The 18846-nt window shown below is 24.8% G+C and overlaps 2 protein-coding genes across 4 annotated transcripts; one reads left to right on the top strand and one right to left on the bottom strand.

Annotated features, from left to right (window-relative positions):
* Positions 1-588: 588 nt before the first annotated feature.
* On the bottom strand, positions 589-2642 carry LOC132944464 (uncharacterized). Of its 2 annotated transcripts, none has more exons than XM_061014196.1 (3): positions 2373-2642; positions 1461-1567; positions 589-1170 (listed from the first exon to the last, which is right to left on the bottom strand). In XM_061014196.1, the coding sequence occupies exons 1-3, from the start codon at positions 2489-2491 to the stop codon at positions 935-937; spliced, it is 462 nt and encodes a 153-aa protein (XP_060870179.1). In that variant the 5' UTR covers positions 2492-2642; the 3' UTR covers positions 589-934. The 2 variants fall into 2 exon arrangements, with proteins under 2 accessions (XP_060870179.1, XP_060870904.1); XM_061014921.1 differs by having other exon boundaries at positions 1503-1567.
* Positions 2643-6065: 3423 nt separating this feature from the next.
* LOC132936324 (protein FAN-like) lies at positions 6066-17355 on the top strand. 2 transcript variants are annotated; one of them, XM_061003027.1, is made up of 18 exons: positions 6066-6178; positions 7034-7228; positions 7512-7605; positions 7664-7777; positions 7856-8038; positions 8351-8422; positions 11349-11542; positions 11796-11958; positions 12047-12201; positions 13735-13913; positions 13975-14106; positions 14224-14397; positions 14484-14769; positions 14845-15075; positions 16264-16352; positions 16437-16578; positions 16821-16930; positions 17107-17355. In XM_061003027.1, exons 3-18 carry the CDS (start codon positions 7564-7566, stop codon positions 17205-17207), a joined length of 2367 nt encoding a protein of 788 aa, XP_060859010.1. In that variant the 5' UTR covers positions 6066-6178; positions 7034-7228; positions 7512-7563; the 3' UTR covers positions 17208-17355. The 2 variants fall into 2 exon arrangements, with proteins under 2 accessions (XP_060859010.1, XP_060859009.1); XM_061003026.1 differs by having other exon boundaries at positions 6104-6515.
* The last annotated feature ends 1491 nt before the right edge of the window (positions 17356-18846 follow it).

The raw sequence follows: 18846 nt of genomic DNA, 5'->3' as shown, positions 1-18846 counted from the left end.
TTATATCATTGAGTTCAAATTTAATACCATCCATTATACAGTGACCCACTTGTAACCTACTGTACAGCAGAGCAACATCCGCTTACCCACTTTTTTTTAATTTCAATTTGCAAATTGTATTAATAAATTATCACCACATCTTATCTAACGTATAATAATTAAAAACATTTAATTATTTTTATGTTGTCTATAACTGTGATGAGTATAATAAAGTTAATAAAGGTAAACTTTTAAATTTGTTGCAAATAAAGATGGTCATAAACAACAACTATTTTATTCTGTTAAACAATACTATCAGCAGTAGGTACTAGGTATATAAACTTTTAATTTATTATAATATATATCTAGGCAAATTAAAAAAAAATTAAATTACAATTTCAAATCTACAACATTGTATTTCATTAATCATAAATAATTAATAAACTTTCTTTACTATTTCATTAAACTTACATAAAAACTACTTATACTATCAATTATATTTTTTTTATTAAATTTGAGTATAATACTACAATTTCATAATCATTAAACATGAATTTCTTAAATATGTTTCTAAAAATAATATTATTATGTTTTAGTGGAGAAGTTTAAATATTTAATTTAATTTTATGTAAATAATATACAATTGTATGTTTGTTTTATGTTATTTAAATATATTCTCGATTCATGACAAAGGTCTATCCACTCTATCCTAAGAATTTTTCTTATGATTCATAACACTTTTTACATTTATTTATTTTTATAAACTTTTTTAGCTTAATATTTTGTTAATTAATTATTAAAATTACATGACCAAATTTAAATTACCTATTGACATTCATTATAAAAAAACCTTTTAATATATTTTCTTATTCTTTAAATGAGAAACAAATAATATTTTTTTTTAAAAAACCAATATTATAAATCATACCTAATTATAAAGTTTATGAATAATTTATCAACATTGACAATTTCTGCAATATTTAAAGCAACAGTGCTGGGTGTTTTTATCCTTGATGTTGCAATAATTAGAATTACAATATGCACAAATCTTGCCTTGATGACAACATTGATGGTTTAATTTTACTACTTTATATGTTGGATGTTTGGATGTTTCAGTTTGTGATTTAGTTGTTTTGTTGTTGATTTTTGTAATGTTTTTAATTTTTTGTTTTATCGCATTCAGGAACTTATCTAAATAAATGTATGATGTAGAAAAACAATGATTTATTTAAAATTGTGGATAGATTTTAAAGTGGCGTATATTCAATTTTTTTTTTTGGAGGGGTGGTCTAAAAAATAAGTAAGTGTATAATATTATAAAAATACATTATATGAGATTTGAATTAATAATTAGATTATTCTTTCTGGGGGGAGGGTCGAGCTCCCTCCCCAAAAATATGCCACTGATCCTGAGACAAGTTTGTTGTTATTTATTTTGTAATACCTATGTATTATATTAAAGAAAATTTAAACATATTTACTTATATTGTCTGTTTGAGTATCATTGTACTTAATTGTAGTACCTTCATGTTTTTCCCCGTTTTCATGGTTTTTTGATGAATTGGTACTAGAAAATTCCGTTGAATTCCTAAAAAAAAATCAATGTTTAAATAATCTATGAGTATTTCTTTAACAGTATTTTATTATGTGCCCGCTTTTTTTTGTGATTTATAGCTCTGTTCTTAATTTCTACATTGTTTAAAATATAACCTACTGTATATTTCTGTTCTTTATTATCTGTCACTTTGAGACTTCTTTCCTGCATATATGTTGTCACCGTCTTACTAACGCATAATATACCAAAATGTAAATCTAGCAATTCCAATTTTTTATTGTTAGCTTAAATAGCATAGTAAATTGACCTATCATCAAACTTAAATGTAAGAACATTATCTGTGTTCTCTCGTTGGTTTGGTACAATATTTTATTTTTTAAGTGAGTTATGAGTATGTAAAATATAACAAAGGAACACAGATAATGTTTTTACGTTTAAGTTTGATAATAGGTAGGTCAATTCTCTCTAATATATAAGCTAACAATACAAAATTGAAACTGCCGGATGTACATTTTGATATATTAAGCATTAGTAAGACGGAGACCTCACATGCGAGTACATCGTTCTCTTAAGTAAAGATTTTTTGATAAAATCTTTAAAGATTTCTGTAAGTGTATTTATAAATATTTTGAATGTTTCATTTTTCATTTTTTTAGTGCCATGTTCATTAATATGTAATTATTAATTACCCATTTTTTTTTACAGTGTTTCGACTTATAAATAATGATTATTATTTATGAGTGTGCTTGATTTATAAAGTTGATTCCTATATTGTCATATTGTTATAGAAAATCATACTTTGATAGAAAAACTTATGGTTTATTTTTCTAGATCTTACTTGATAGACGAAGTTGATGATCTTAAATTTGATAAATGATCATAGGTTAATATTCTTAACATTGAGTTATACAAAGGAGGCAGTGTTAACATTAGTACAAAAAAAAGTTTGTTTTTCATATTTATATTTGAATAACCATTTATATAAAAGTTTATTATCTACCAAATAATAAATATTAGTTTAAATAACTTAGTTACGTTTATAAATAAATTACTTAAAGCCACAATACAATTCAACTAGGTAATTGATATATTCCTCATTGTCTCTTCTCACTACGCTGTTATCATATGTCAATAATTTATATCAAATAATTTGTACGTATTACAAGCCATAATATAGTATATTATATCGATATAGTATAAAATATTTTAATAAATAATTGTGTTCATTAAATTTTTTTTTGAACAAAGTTGGTATGGATTCTTGGCAGGTGTTATAACTTATATTTTTAATTATTTCAATCAAAATTAACACAATTATTATGTTGCGTTACAGATTTTTACAGTTTTGAAGATTTTTATCAAAATAACTAAAAATATAAATTATAACACTGGCCGACAATTCATACTTAATTCAAAAAAAAATTAATTACTTATCTGCCAATTATTAAATATTAGTTTAAATAACGAAGTTACATTTATTAAAAATTACATAAAGGACACAAAATTAGATTTTATTTTGACTCATAATATAAAGGTATGCTGTTTTAACATTAATAACAGTTGAAATAAATTGTATGGTGCACATGTTGTATTAAAAAGTGTATTTTGCATTAATAAATAAGAAAATAATATATGAAAATTAGAATTTATTTTTTTTTAATTTACCTATTTATTTTAAGAAATCATTTCTACTTTTTTAAAACAATAAAAATTTAATATATACAATATTAATAATTTTTTTGTGTTGCATTACAGATATTTACATAGTTTTGAAGATTTTGATTGAAAGCTCAGATGTACAATGTTCAGTCATCCAAGGGGAATACAATTATTGTGTAGTAGATTTAGTCACAGTATTATAAGAAATGTCGATAAAGCACAGATATAGTCGATATAGTACATCATCTTCAACTGATAAAAATAAGTCTGTAAATAATGACGATAAACAAAATAAAGATTCTTCAGTAAATATAAAAACATTAAAAGCTATTAAAACTCAAGAAAAACTTCTAAAGAACATTGAAAAATCGTCAAAAAAAGATTTTAAAAAAAAATATGATATCTTTAATAGTACTCCACATAATAAACTATCAGTGCAATTGGATCTAGATATAGTAGAAATAAAAGAACCTGTTAATAATTCTAAAACAAAAAAAGAAATTAATTTAATCTTAAAAAAAGAGACAGATTATGATGTAGTAGATATTAATCAAATCATTGAAGATAAAAATGAGGAAAGAAAAAGTTGTAAAAGTAAAAACTGCAAATACTGGGTTACCAAGTACCTATAAGAAAAATGAAAGTTGAAATTAAAGAACAAATTAAAACCTGATATTGAAATTACTTCATTCAAAAAGTCTAAGAATGTCCCAGCAAGATGCATCAAATAAAGGAAACCCTGATGAAGAATAACCAAAAGTAAAATTTGTTAAATATGTTGTACATGCTTTTTATTACTCAATTTTATCAGGTGTTTAATCATTCCAGACTCTAGTCATGACAAATTAAATTAAATATAAAAATTTCATAGTAGTTTTCAAAAGCGCCGTGAAAAACAAAAGAAAAATTAAGGAAAAACGGGAATTTTTTACGCAAAATCGGTTTTTGACAAAATTGAATTTTAGTTTTTGGTGTAACTTTAAAACAAATGAACGTAGGTACCTATATACATGAATTTTTCACTGGTTGTTTATATTTGCATTTTCTATATACGATTAAAATTTTCAAAATATTTTTATTTGTTTTGAACTGTTTAGAAACATTTTCTGGTTTCTAATTTTATTAGTCTTTTTTTCTAAGAATGTCAATAAAACTTTATTTATTATGTAAAGAAGCTTGAAAATTTAATACAAGGCTCCTACTATATTGTTACAATAACATTTGAAAAATTTTAAAAATCCTTAGTCACAGTTTTTATTTATAAGCGTTTAAAGTTCAAATCTTGACAAAATACGGAAAAATCACAAAAATTAGCAAATTATTTTGAGTTGAGAATTCATAAAAATTTTTCTTTTTATATCTAAGATTTGAAAATGTAATACAAAAATATCCATAAGTATGCCTACCTTTATCAAAAAAAAATGTCTATAAGAAAGTCAAATTAAATTTTTATGAGCGTTTGAAATTCATATTTTTACAACATTTGATATTCACTTGATCACTCTCACTAATCATTATTGACAACTATAACACAAACGCCATAGGTGGTGGCAAAGAAATTGCATATTGCCTAAATATTGCGCCTTATTAAGACACACGAGCAGGCCTCTCTACTCGAGAGCGCTAATATAGTTTTTTTAATTTTCCGGATTCTTACGGTCCGGGAATATACGGTTTACAACTTTCCAGATTTTTACGGTCCGTGATATTACGGTCCGAATATTTACATTCCGGAATTGTACAGCCCGTTCAATTATTTTCCGGGATTTTACATGTGTCCAAAAAGTCCAATACATATAATTATGTAAATGGAAAAAATACTAATAAATTATGAGATGCACAATCAAACGTTCCAATTAGTATTAATATAAGTTGCAACTAACTGTAATTTTTTTTTTAAATATATTATTTGTATGACAATATTAAACTAGCTATTTTGGAAAAGTATTGGCAACTTGGTTCCTTCTCCGGTCCTCGATACCACAAAAAAAAAAGTTAATTAAACTAAGAAATAATTATCTAAGAACAAAATCTAGATAAAAATTATAAATATTGCATTTTTTTTAAAAATATATTTATTTTTTTTAAATTCCATTATTACGGCTTCAACTTTATAGTCATTAGCCGGGTGAAAACATATTATATTATTTTATATGACGTTGTATTAAACTGAGAAATCATTATACCTAATATATTATTTAATATTTATATATTTTTTGTAAGAATAATAATTTCGATTTTTTTATACCGGTAATGATACTTAAGGCATAATATAATCATTGAGATTTTTTTTTTAAATTAATTATTTGAAATATTGTTATGTTGTATTATATATGTATACCGAACTTTTTTATTCCTAGACTTGTTAGACTTATCTACTGGAGACTATTTAGGCCTTCGACTTTTTTTACTTCGGATTTATTTTACCGCGATTCATACTACACTAGGTTAAAAAAAAAAAAATATGTGCCCAAGTTGATGCAATTATCATAAAAACGTTATATATGGTGCAAAATACTGCGAGATTAGTGAAACATACAAAATCACATACGGTTTCAGATCCACCGGAAGGTTAGGAATACCTACTCATGACAAAATAAATACCTATAGCCATGTACTACGTAGTATCATTGAGTATAGATACTATCTATACTCAATGGTAGTATGTACCTAAATATTGTAAAGTGTAATTTATATACCTATTATCAATACATATAGTCCATAGGCCACAACAATAATAAATTACAATTAATTTGTACAAAAAGTTAATATAATATACATTTTATTTTACAAAAAAATATTATGATTTGTTATGATGTTTGTTATCCTTAAAGATAAGACATTGTAAAGTGATAAATATATTGTTATCTTATAAGAAAAATATATGAACTAAGATATCTCAATATGCTGTCTTCGTTTGTGGTATTAAGTAATTGAGTTATCGGCATGACAAAATAGATATTATTTATTTTACCATAATAATTGGTATGAACTTTAAACTATGATTAATATTAAATAATACCCAATTAATAATATTAGTTGTTAGTATACTGTTTATTATATATTACATAATATGGAAGTGGTTTTTGTGAATCGCGTTTCATAAATAGTTGAGGTACAATATTTATACTCGTAGTTGGATGGTTTATGGAGAGTAAAAAATTAATTGTAAACGATTATTGACTTCTTAATTATATTACTATTACGTCTTGCAAAATCATCAACAAATAATGTATCGTCAGATACTCGTATGAGATTATGACACATTAGAATACAACTTGTGTCTCGTTTTTCCTCACTTTACTATGGAAAACAAGGAAAGGTAATTATTTGAAAAATTTGATTAAATAATTTAAGATATAACGGAGGCAAGACAAATGAACATAGAAGACATGGATGCAAAATACTCTTGGTCGCAGAAACATAGACAGTAAAGTTAACATAAAGTTCTGTAGTTATTGAATTAATTTAGGCTACATAGATCGGATAGTTGTTCCTGCAGCTAGTCAGTTACAGAACTAGACAATGTTGGAACTTTGTTCGATAAATTGTATGCCATGTATTTCATCCCATCGCAATTTTTCCTCCTATTATTGACCCACAAGCCCTGCCATTATTAGAAAATTCAACAACCAAATTTAAATTATAAATTTAATAATTATTATAAACTAAAATACAAAATTATATTTTTGTAAGTACTTTCAAGCACAATATAGGTAGTTCAATTGTTAGGTTATAAATCAATACTTAGTTAAATTATTGAAACTTAATTTTTAAATATGATATTTTTAAATATTCTTTACTCATGAAAAATAAATAAATAAATGTATATTTTAATAGATTTTCATTGCTGCTATTGGAACCTGGAGAGTACTATTTTGAAGATTACATAGCTTCATTAGCAGTTACTGAGAATGATACCTGGCTTAGTGGACGACTTAAAGTGTGTTCATTATCATTAGTTTTTGATCCAAAAGATTATCATAAACCAATTTTAAAAATACCGTTTACACAATGTGGGTCCATAACTAAGAGGTTTGTGACACTTAGTTTAATTGATAGTATTTTTTTTAATTATTTAGTATTTGGTATGACATTTAAAGAATGTGTATATTTATAATTGTCATTGTATCCTAAGAGTAAAAGAGAATGTATGTTCAATATGTTTGAAACTGTCACTTTCAATATTATATTAGACCTTAGATAAGATTTAAGGAAAATACCAGCCTAGTAATTATCAAATCCATATGTTTGTAGGATAATACATTTATATTTTTGTTAATATTATATTTTTATAATTTTTGTTTCATATAATTAGTTCAGAAAAAGATTCAAATATATTAAATATAATAAGCAAACAGTACATTGAAATGTTAGATCATAATGTATTAGAACCTTACAAGTTCATTAACGTAAGTATTTATATGTTGTTATTGATTACATTTTATATTTACATATTAAATGTTCTAGGAACTATCACTATTCAGAATCGATTTAAAATATGCTCGAGTGGAGAATTGCTTATCTCTTATATTACAACTACATCGAGCTTCTTCTTTGCAAACTGCAGAACACAGACATATGGTAAATAATCAATTAAAAAAAAAAAATAATTATTTAATACACAATTTGACTACTTTGAATATATTTTAATATTATTAGGCTGCAGCAATAGCATTTGGTAGACAAACACTTATTACATTTGATCCAACATGGTTAGAATTGGGTGAAAATATAATAACAGAAGAAGTAGGCCAAAAAATAACACCGCTTAGTATAAATTCTGGAAGAATAGTATTGACTAGTTTACATGTATATTTCCAACCTTTCAACAATAATGAGATGGTAAGTTATATTTGAAATGTTTTTACCATTTCTGATGTAAATATATGTGTGGTTGCTTTGTAAATTATTGAATACAATATGTAACACAATGACCTGACAAATAAAATAATAATAAGTCTGTTACATCCTGAATATTTAAATATTTAGTGTAATTTTTTCTATCTTAGAATAAAACATTTCTTACACTATTAAAATATAATACATAATACATTTTAGCTTATAACACTGTTAGCTTTATGCATACATGCAACTATTAAAATACCAATTGTATAATATTAAGATAACATATTACAAATATTTTTATGATTTTAGACTTTATATTTAAAAATTAAATTGTCAGAAATAAAGCGAATAATTAAAAGAAGATTTCTGCTACAACAAGTTGTAAGTATTAATAAATTTGTACTAATAAATTGTTAATCATAGTATTGTACCTAATAATATTTATTTTTTACAGCAACTTGATTTAACATGGCATTATTTTATATTTTCCAATCTAATTCTTAAGATAGTTCTATAAGAAACTTATTTAGTTAAAGCATTAATAATTAATTTGTTTAATTATAATTTTCCCCTTCATATTAATTAAATTTAATAACCAAGACATTATATTGAAGGAAAATATGTTGCTGAAAATATTCACCATGAATCTTTTGATTAACAGCTGTATGTATCTTATGGTTTTCAGCCTAATCTTCATTGCATGGCAAATTTAATGATGTATTAGTTATTTCATATTAGTACAAATAAAAAATGTACAAAAAAAGTATTTTCTAATTAAAATTAAAGTTAATAGTAATAAAATATTAAAATAATAGGATGTTGTATAAATTGACATTATTGTTGTAATACATTAGTATTAACAATACAATTTTACTTTTTAATTAAAATAAATAATCTATTGGAATTTTAATGAAGTATGACTACAATAATGATAATTGTTACAACAAATTATTAATATTGTTCATGTTTATGTGCATTATATTATTCTATGCTTATAAAACTGTTTTATTTTAGGTAAAATATAGTAAATATATGGATTACACTTTAAACTTTGAACCTTTCTGTATCCTTAAAACATACATATAAAATACTTTTTTTTAAATTTTAGCTGAAATCATATTTAAAAATTTAGTTTAGGATTTATAAATCATAGCATAAAATATATTACCTATAATCACAATATTAGTTTGTTAGATCACCATTAAATAATTTACAATTACTAATTAGCAAGACTGGGGATTAACGAGTTAATAAGTTAAAAGTTATGTTAGTTAGTAATAAGTATTTACTCATTTGCGTCTATATTAACTTTAATTCAATTAATAATTTTTTTAATATTCCTAATTAAATTAATTTTGAATTGTTAAATTATCCAGAATATCATTTTTGTTTATTACCATTTATAATTTTAAATTAGTAGAATATAGCAAATATTTTTGAAAAAATAATGTTAAAAGTTTTTATGAAGAATTTCATATGCATATTTATGTATTAAACTAATTTATCATATTTTATAATTTAGTCATATAGGTGTAACACAAGTCACCCATATGAAGACATTAATAGACAAATTATATTCATATTACTTATTGATATGATTATTATTAATTGTAGTAATTTAAATTTATACTCATCATGTACCTATGTATAATGTATACTAAACATTTTTACTGTATTTTTAATTTCCCACTCATTAAACGGCTTCTGTTTAATTAGTTTTCACTACTTAGTATTTACTTCTAGAAAACCTACCAAGTAGTTGTTTGTTTCAACATTTAGTCTAGATGTTTTATGTAAATAAATCAAATATAATGTGATTGTATTATCTATAAAAGATATATTTACTTAATATAATAGGATCATCAAAATATATAATATTTGATTATAAGTCTACAAATCATAAAACTAGTATATCTTTTTTAAAAATTAAAATTGTTAAAAAATACAGTAAGTACATGTACACTCAAATTTATATTTAGACTAGCTGATCCCGTGCACTTCGTTGCCCATTAAATATACCAACTCTATACGACTTAAACTTTGTTCAATTCATTATTTAATATTCGGTATATGGTGTTCAAAACTTATCTTACATTTTCTGTTGCCTGGAATAAAAATTCTGATTCTCTACCTGCGGTAGATCGCGGACCCCGTGCTATTTGTACGTAACTGTATGATTTAACTCTAAAGTCTAAAGTATCAAAGTTATACCAAGTTTGTCATTTTTACTTAATTCAGCCTATTTAATAAAATCAATTAATACAAAATCCTAACCTAACCAAAACCGTACTAAAATCCGATAAATAAAAAAACCAAATTTAACCCTTTTTAAATTAGCCTATCTTCTTCCCAGAGGTCTATTCTACACACAAACATTAATTTATATATCCTACTAATATTATAAAGTTTGTAAGTATGTTTGTTACTCTTTCACGTAAAAACTACTGAATGGATTTTAATGAAACTTTACAATAATATAGCTTATACATCAGGCATATAACACATAGGCTACAATTTAAATTAAATTTATACTAAATTATTATAATAATTGTTTGAATGTTATTTATTTTCAGCCAGCGATTATTTCTTACTAAAAAAGGTATAGGTATACAATATATACATTTATTTAAATTAAAATTAAAATAAAAAAATTCACACTATATATGTTTATAAAGATATATATATTCTGATATATAAGCTATATTATTGTAAGGTTTCATTAAAATCCATTCAGTGGTTTTTACGTGAAAGAGTAACAAACATACTTACAAACTTTCGCGTTTATAATATTAGTAGGATATTCCCTGAGTCTGAATATGAATAATATTTTTGTATGGGGTTTATTCACATAATATATGCATCCAAATATTGTATTTATATTACTATACCTAAGTAATATTCACTTACATAAATATTTTAAACATTTTTTTAAAAAATAAATAACCTTATTTAATTGATTTAAGTTACCTATATAGATGGGATTGATAACTTAATTGATGTGTTCGAAATGTCTTTTACTCTTTTAATGTAGTTAAAAAAAAAAAAAATATTTAACTTAACTGAGTTAAAAAATGTAACTTACTTGCCCAGTCTTGCTAATTATTAGGAATGTAATTTATTATTTATTTATTATAGTTACTGTTTTACACAAGTCATGTTCTATTGTATTTAGTGCTCATCTATATTTGACAAAATTATAAAATTTATATTTGCTTGTAGAATTTAAATTGTGTAGAACAATTATTAAAGCATTAAGTTTTATATTTTTATTTTCATAGACATATATATTTATGAAATTTTATTTTAGGGTTTAGAATTTGAATATGAACCCAATAAACAACTGTACTTGACATTTAAAAATACTGAAATAAGAGATAAACTTTATGATAATTTATTAAATCAGTCAAAAGTGAAAATGGAAAAACGCGAAAGATGCATCATGACACTAAAATGGCAAAATGGCGCTTTGTCTAATTATGATTATTTACTGTACTTAAACAGGTATTTATTGATATTTTATAATTTGGTATATTATAACATAATTTTTATACTAAGAAAATAGTTTTCATATAAATATAGAATATTATCAAGGTATATTACATTAAATTTTAATTTCTTAAATTGATATTTTAAAATTATAAAAAATAATGTATTTTGATTTGTTTACTATTATTTATGTTTATTAAAATAAATTAGATCAGTCCTATATTATGAGGAAAGTATAAATTTGAAATATATTTGTGTAATATTTTAGTTTGGCTGATAGAACTGTTAATGATCTGACACAGTATCCTGTTTTTCCGTGGGTTGTAGCAGATTACTCATCACCTACCCTAGATTTAACTAACTCAAATACATTCCGTGATCTTACCAAACCCATTGGCGCCTTGAATCCAGAAAGATTATTAAAACTCCAGGTAAAATAACAACTAACATTATATCGATATAATAATACATAATACAATTTTTGAATGTATTTATTAACTAATGTACTTAACTTTATAGGATAGATACAGTGAAATGAATGTACCTAAATTCTTATATGGATCTCATTATTCAACTCCTGGATTTGTTTTGTTTTATTTAGTACGTAAATATCCTCAATACATGTTGTGTTTGCAAAATGGTAGATTTGATCATCCAGACCGAATGTTTAACAGGTATTATACTTAATAGTTAGTAACACTTAAAACAACTATGCACTCATATTCCTTAAAATGAGCTTTAGGTTATATTCTGCCTGCTAAGCAAAATTGCCGTACAAACCAATGAATTAGTTTTGATAGAAAAAAAACATTTTTGTAATTTTATTTGTTTAAACATATGTGCTATTCTGTTTGATTTAGTGTATAAAATATTTTATTGATTTTTCTACAAGAAATGTAATGGAATAACAATAAAAATGATTTTATCACTTATTACAGAAATACTAGTTATTTTTATATTATTACTTCGCAAATAAGCCGTATAAATTTCTATTCACAAAGTAAAAATAACGTAAGATAGTTAATCTTAAATAAGTAACATTTTGACACAAAACCATCATCATTATATATAATATTAAAATTTAAAAAAGAGCATGTTTAACATTTTAATTGGTAACTCATACATTTATTATATTTCCAAAACTGTCTCCTATTTTGTAGACGGACTTATTTAAGTTTTTGAGAATGTTATTTCGTTTTTCTACAGGAATGCCACAAGGTCCATTCAATGGTTGAAGTGCGGTCATTCCGGATATTTTTCATTAAAAATCAAGCTCTTCAAAAAAAAACATTTATCTCAACTAACAACTTTTATAGACATTTTTTGTTGTTTAGTAAAACATGGTTTGTTGATTTACTAAGTTTTTGTTGTAGCTTAAAGTTGACCCATTCATAAAAATCAATATAATTCATAATTTTCATTTTATTTAATGATACAATACCTGTTATTTTCTATTTATTTTTTACATCGCGTGGCAGGAATTGATTCCCGGATCGTAAATAAACAATTCTTGTGATTCTTTGAATAAATTAATGTAGAACTCACATTAATTGTGAATATAATATTGAACAACGATCACATCATCATTATCTTAATGTAATCCACTAAGTAAAATAATAAACTTTCCAATTTTTAATGAAAAAGAACAGTTTAGAATCCATTAATACAAAATGCCATAACTTGAAAAAAAAAATGTTTATTGCTCAGCAATAATACCGTAACTTGGATAAGACATGGAAATACTAAACAAAAAATATATTATATTTATAAAAAAACATTTATAACTGTGTTCTTACTTAGTATAGGAAAACAATTGTGTTATGTATGGCATAGAACACTAAATGTATTTTCATGTTTTTTCTACAGGAAATGTATACATTTTTATATTTATCAGATGTTGTAGCTTACACTTTTCTTTCAAGTTACAGCTCTCTTGCTTAGTAAGGCAGTATTAGAGTATGTTGGAATAATTTGGTTTTAGCTTTTTTGTTCAGTTATAATATAATATTAAATAATGTGGTATTACAATGTATAAGCCACATCGAGACCAAGGATGAATGTTTCCAACATTGTCTACAACATTGATATCCTAGTTTGTGGGCTTAAGACATAAAACCAAATTATTGTGAATTATTCTCTTAAATTGAATCAGATTTTTAGATACAATTATATAAAAATGTATAAAATGTTTTCTTTTTTTTTTTAAGTATTTCAGATGCGTGGAGAAATGTGTTAAACAATATGTCAGACTTTAAAGAGCTAGTTCCAGAATTTTATGACACTGATCAATGCGGTGATTTTTTAACTAATAAATATGCTATTGATTTTGGTACTAGACACGATGGTCGCAAAGTTGGTGATGTTGAACTTCCACAATGGGCAAATAGTAAGTCAAAGTTACATTTATATATTTTAATAATTATTAAATTATTTTACATGTCAATCAGGTCCTGTAGACTTCATTTCTAAATTGAGACAAGCTCTAGAAAGTGATTATGTGTCCAATCATTTACACCATTGGATAGATCTTATTTTTGGTTATAAACAAAATGGACCAGAAGCAATTAAAGCAAATAATGGTATAATTTATTCAAGTATTAACAATAAATAACAAAATGTTTTAAATAATCAGATTACTTTATTCATATCAAAGTCACACTATATTATTAATCATTATAAAAATGTTTTATTACTAGTGTTCTACTACTTATGTTATGAGGGAGCTGTTGATTTAAACAATGTTCGAGACTGGAATCAAAGGCATGCATTAGAGGTGCAAATTATGGAGTTTGGACAAATACCAAAACAGATATTTGAAAAGCCTCATCCACCCAAAACATGTTTATTAATTAAAGATTTCCAAAAGTTTGGTAATATTGTATTTTATTTGACTGTTATATTATTAAATAATAGTTAATAATTTTATACAATTTATTGACAAAATATTTTTTATTAGGAATTTTACCAAATATAGAACAGTACTGGAATTGGAAAAATTTGAGTGTATTAAAATTATTCACTACGACTATACATAGAGATACAGCTACAAGTGTCAAATTTAGTGAAGACATGCAAACAGTTTGGTCAGTTGGATATGATGCTATGCTTAAGGTTCATTGCATATCAACTCAAAAACAAATTAGAAGTGTTATCGTACAGGGTTTTCCAGTTAAATTTAATGATATAATTTTACCGTCAAATTATACATCAACAGCACTGATTGCTACCATGCATGGGTCTTTGTAAATATAATCATTTCTTATAGAAAATTATTAATGATTAAATTTCTGAACTAATAATTATTTTTTAACCAATAGGATTGTTTATGATATTGACTGTTGTCGTATTACCGATGATTTTAGAGCTCATGAAGATTCCATATCTTGTTTAGCATGGTCTAAAAATGGATTCTTAATAACTGGTTCTTTAGATTGTACTGCGCGTATTTGGAAAGCTCCACAAGCTCCTTGGACCAAAATTGAGTTGATAACATCTCTTAAAGCTGAACTGGAACATGAAAATAAAGTTACAAGTTTAGCTCTTTCTGTGTGAGTGATAATAATCTTTGTATAAACAAAACTAGTAGCATACTTAAGATTTTGTTTTGGTGAGAGTTGTTTTAACTGGTTCATTGATTAGAGAAGGGTTGCCTTAAAATAATGATAACTTAATAACATTACAAACACAAAATATGTTTCCAATATAACCCATAACCCAAAAAGGTTAAAATATACTAATAGCTAAAACAAATGAATACAAAATTACAAAAATATGTGGCATTCAGTTGCGGACTGGGAGAAAAAAACAGCCTGGGAAAATCATAATTTTAGAGAACCTTGGTATACTAACGGCCCTTTATAAAGGTAATATATATATATATATTTTTTTTTGTAAACACAATTTAGTTTTTGAATTTTTAAATATTTTAATTAGTTGATATAAAACAATATAAAATAACTATTGTAAATTTGTTAGTTAAAGTATATCTCAAGTAATTATTGTTATGTATATAATTTAAACTACAATCGATTTAATTTTAATAAGAAATAATATAATAAATTAAATGTATGAATATATGAATTATATATTTAATAAATCACTTTTAATTTTTAACATATTAATAGTATCATCATTACCAATACTAAATAAAACATTTTTTTCGACTGCCATCATCATAAATGCATCCAATTTTATTTTTCTTCACCCATCTCTGACGAGTTTTAATTATTTTTAATAGAGAAAATGATCTTTCGCATGCCATCTATATTAATAATTTATTAGAAATTCAGTTAGATCTTTAAAATAAAATACATACAAATTATTGGAACATTCTAACTGTATACTTACTTGAGTACACGGCAATGTCAATAAGTATTGATAAGCCATGGTCAAGCAATGATATGCAATACTATATAAATTATATTTTATAAGAACATCTGGGTTTTTATGTTTAATAATATTACATAGGTACTTATTACTTATTGGATAATATTTTAATTTATAATTTCACAGTAATAATATTAATAAATACCTATATATTTTATACGAGCAGCGGCCCACAAGGAAATTTCCCGGTATCCTAGTCGTCCAGTCCGCCACTGGAAGCATTTAAATACTGTTACTTTATTATATTATTTGTACATAGTTAATAACATCTTTAACAAAAAAAAAACATATTGCTACATTTTTTATAATTATTTATTTTTTAATATAAATATAATTTGCATATGTTATAGGGATAACAAACTGTTGGCAACTGGAACTAATGTAGGGGAAATTTTTCTATGGTCGTTTTTTGACTATTCATTTATACAACAATTACCAGGTATACCTAAGTAAATGTCATTAATCATTATACCTACTTATTGTATATTGGAATACTAAGCAACTGCAATTGATTGAATTACAGGACATGCAGACAGTGTAAATAAAATGTGTTTTAGTCGTGATTGTTCAAAACTTCTTTCATGTTCTGATGATTGCTGTTTCAAAGTGTTTGATTCTGACAGTGGATTAGAACTTTACACTAATACTCTTCAATGCCCATTAAAGTAAAATTGATCTCTTTGTAAATCTACTTATGTAATATACATTAGGGTATTATTTCAAGTCTTAAAATATGTCAAATCATCAAGTAAAAATTATTCTGTTTGTTACTTTATATATATCTATTATGTACCTATGTATGCAACAGTATACTATTTACATAAAATTTTATTTTTTATTTTTGTATAAGTAAAATAATTATAATATGAACTCAATTATGAATAAATTAAAAATTATATTTTTATAGGACATTAGCATGGGATGGATATCATGTTTTTGTTGGTGGTGAAAACGGAATCTTGTATTTGTGGGACTTAGAAAAATTTGAACTTATTAACAAAGTCCAGACACACTCTGGTAAATAGTTGGTATTTTAAATTTAGAATAATGAAAGTAATTAATAAATAGGTAATAGATAAATTAAAAATTAAACACATAATAATATTCTATTGCCTATAAATTAATTTCTAACAATTATATTTGTATTTACATCATTTTACAATAATTGTATTATTTTTAATATTATGTTAAAGGTGGTTTATTAGATATGGATGTTTCTAATGACGGAAGTATGATTGCAACTGTTGGTAAAGATCGTTTGGTCTATGTGTGGAAAACATCTTTTGATATTTAGAAGTTCTAATGTTACTATTATTATAAATTAAAAACAATTAATACATATTTTATTTTTTATATCTAGTTTGTATAGAAATACTTAAAACATCTGTTGATGTGTGATTTATATTTTTTTCATTAAATAAATTAAAAAATATTTTAATAGAGATTGTTATAAATTATGAATACATTTTAAACATTGTTTAAAGATCAATAATATCATGTGTATATAATTCTTTTCAATTTATAGATGTGTGCTTAGGTTCGTGGCAGGTAGGTATGTATTTCTAATATTTAAAAATTACTAAAATAACATCTTATATTGGATCTTGTATTAAATGTTCAAGACTTATGGACTTATAGGCCATTAATCTACCTAAGCATTTTTACCAAAACTAAAAAAAAAAACCAAATTGGTCAATGGACAGCGCTTAGAGAGAGAAACCAGCGAACGAGGTAGCCGAGGGAGAAAAAATCATGCGTTTGGTCATAGAACCATGTTTCTGCCGTTTTGAGACATATCAAACGGGAAAGCGCATGACAAAATAAATTAGTATGTCGGCAACAATATGAGACGTAGTCTGGTTAGCGCTTCCACCCATCCCAACCATAGTCGCCTCATTTCCTTGGCCGTTAAATTACCCGGCGATTACGGGGTATAGAGGAGTCGGCGACATAACCTGTAAACCAAAGGCTGGTTTCCACTATACACGAATCACGCTGTGATTGGTTGGTTAGTTTAATTTACCACACGATTAACTAAGATACCGTGTTGTTGTTGGACTTACCCGAACATTTTTCGTGTACACGGCAAACGTGTGTAGTGGAAACCCGCCTTAATGGACAGTGCTTAGAGAGAGAAGTCAGGGGTACGATATAGACCAGATGTATATTTCAATAAAGGCACCTGATCTATTGGTACAATAGCAATTGAAAAATATTACAAATACTTTTGCATTATTTTTTTATAAGCATTTAAAGTTCGAATTTTGACAAAATTGATCTAAATCTGAAAGATTAAAATTAAATGTTCAATTATTATAACTAAGGATTGAAAATTTAAAACAAAGACTATAATCATAATATATATAGTTCATAATGTAACCAAAAAATCTGAAAAATATATAACCACAATTATTTTTTACGGACATTTTAAATTCAAATTTGGACGAAATTACATAATATTAAAAAAAACCAAGAATAACGATTTTAGTTATCTGGTTGTGATTTTATAATATTAACTTAACTTACCAGCTACTGTATTAATAATAAGTAAGAACAATATAAATTTAATATAAAATATCCACACCGACAAACCGTCTCCGCTCAGAATCGTTTTTCGTATACAATGATATTACATCATTGAATTCAAATTTAATAGGTACCAATTACCATCCATTATACAGTGACCCACTCTTAACCTACTGTACAGCAGAGTAACATCCACTTGCCTGCTTTTTTTTAATTATTTATTTATATTTCTATTAGATATAGTAATTTGTTTTACTATTAGGTGCGTGTACCAGTTGCCCTCAGTAAGTACCTTTTTTATACAAATTCCTCCGAACTACCTAGAACAAAATGCACCAGTTGCCCTCACATATTATTATATACACGATTATAATACCAACCCGTAAAATAGGGGTGGTAAATATGTA

This window comes from Metopolophium dirhodum, chromosome 1, assembly GCF_019925205.1.
Source record: "Metopolophium dirhodum isolate CAU chromosome 1, ASM1992520v1, whole genome shotgun sequence".
Classification (NCBI taxonomy): Eukaryota; Metazoa; Arthropoda; class Insecta; order Hemiptera; family Aphididae; genus Metopolophium; species Metopolophium dirhodum.
The sequence above is the reverse complement of the archived record's forward strand: the minus strand, read 5'-3'. Positions and strand labels throughout refer to the sequence as shown.

Excerpts from the sequence above, each read along its gene's own strand:
- LOC132944464 (XM_061014196.1), bottom strand. The coding sequence starts at position 2,491 with ATGAAAAACAAACTTTTTTTTGTACTAATGTTAACACTGCCTCCTTTG. Across the intron at positions 1,568-2,372 it reads TCATCAACTTCGTCTATCAA|GAATTCAACGGAATTTTCTA; the intron begins GTAAGATCTAGA and ends ATTTTTTTTTAG. Across the intron at positions 1,171-1,460 it reads TACTCAAACAGACAATATAA|ATAAGTTCCTGAATGCGATA; the intron begins GTAAATATGTTT and ends ACATTTATTTAG.
- LOC132936324 (XM_061003026.1), top strand. Across the intron at positions 15,076-16,263 it reads ACAAGTTTAGCTCTTTCTGT|GGATAACAAACTGTTGGCAA; the intron begins GTGAGTGATAAT and ends CATATGTTATAG. Across the intron at positions 16,353-16,436 it reads ATTTATACAACAATTACCAG|GACATGCAGACAGTGTAAAT; the intron begins GTATACCTAAGT and ends ATTGAATTACAG.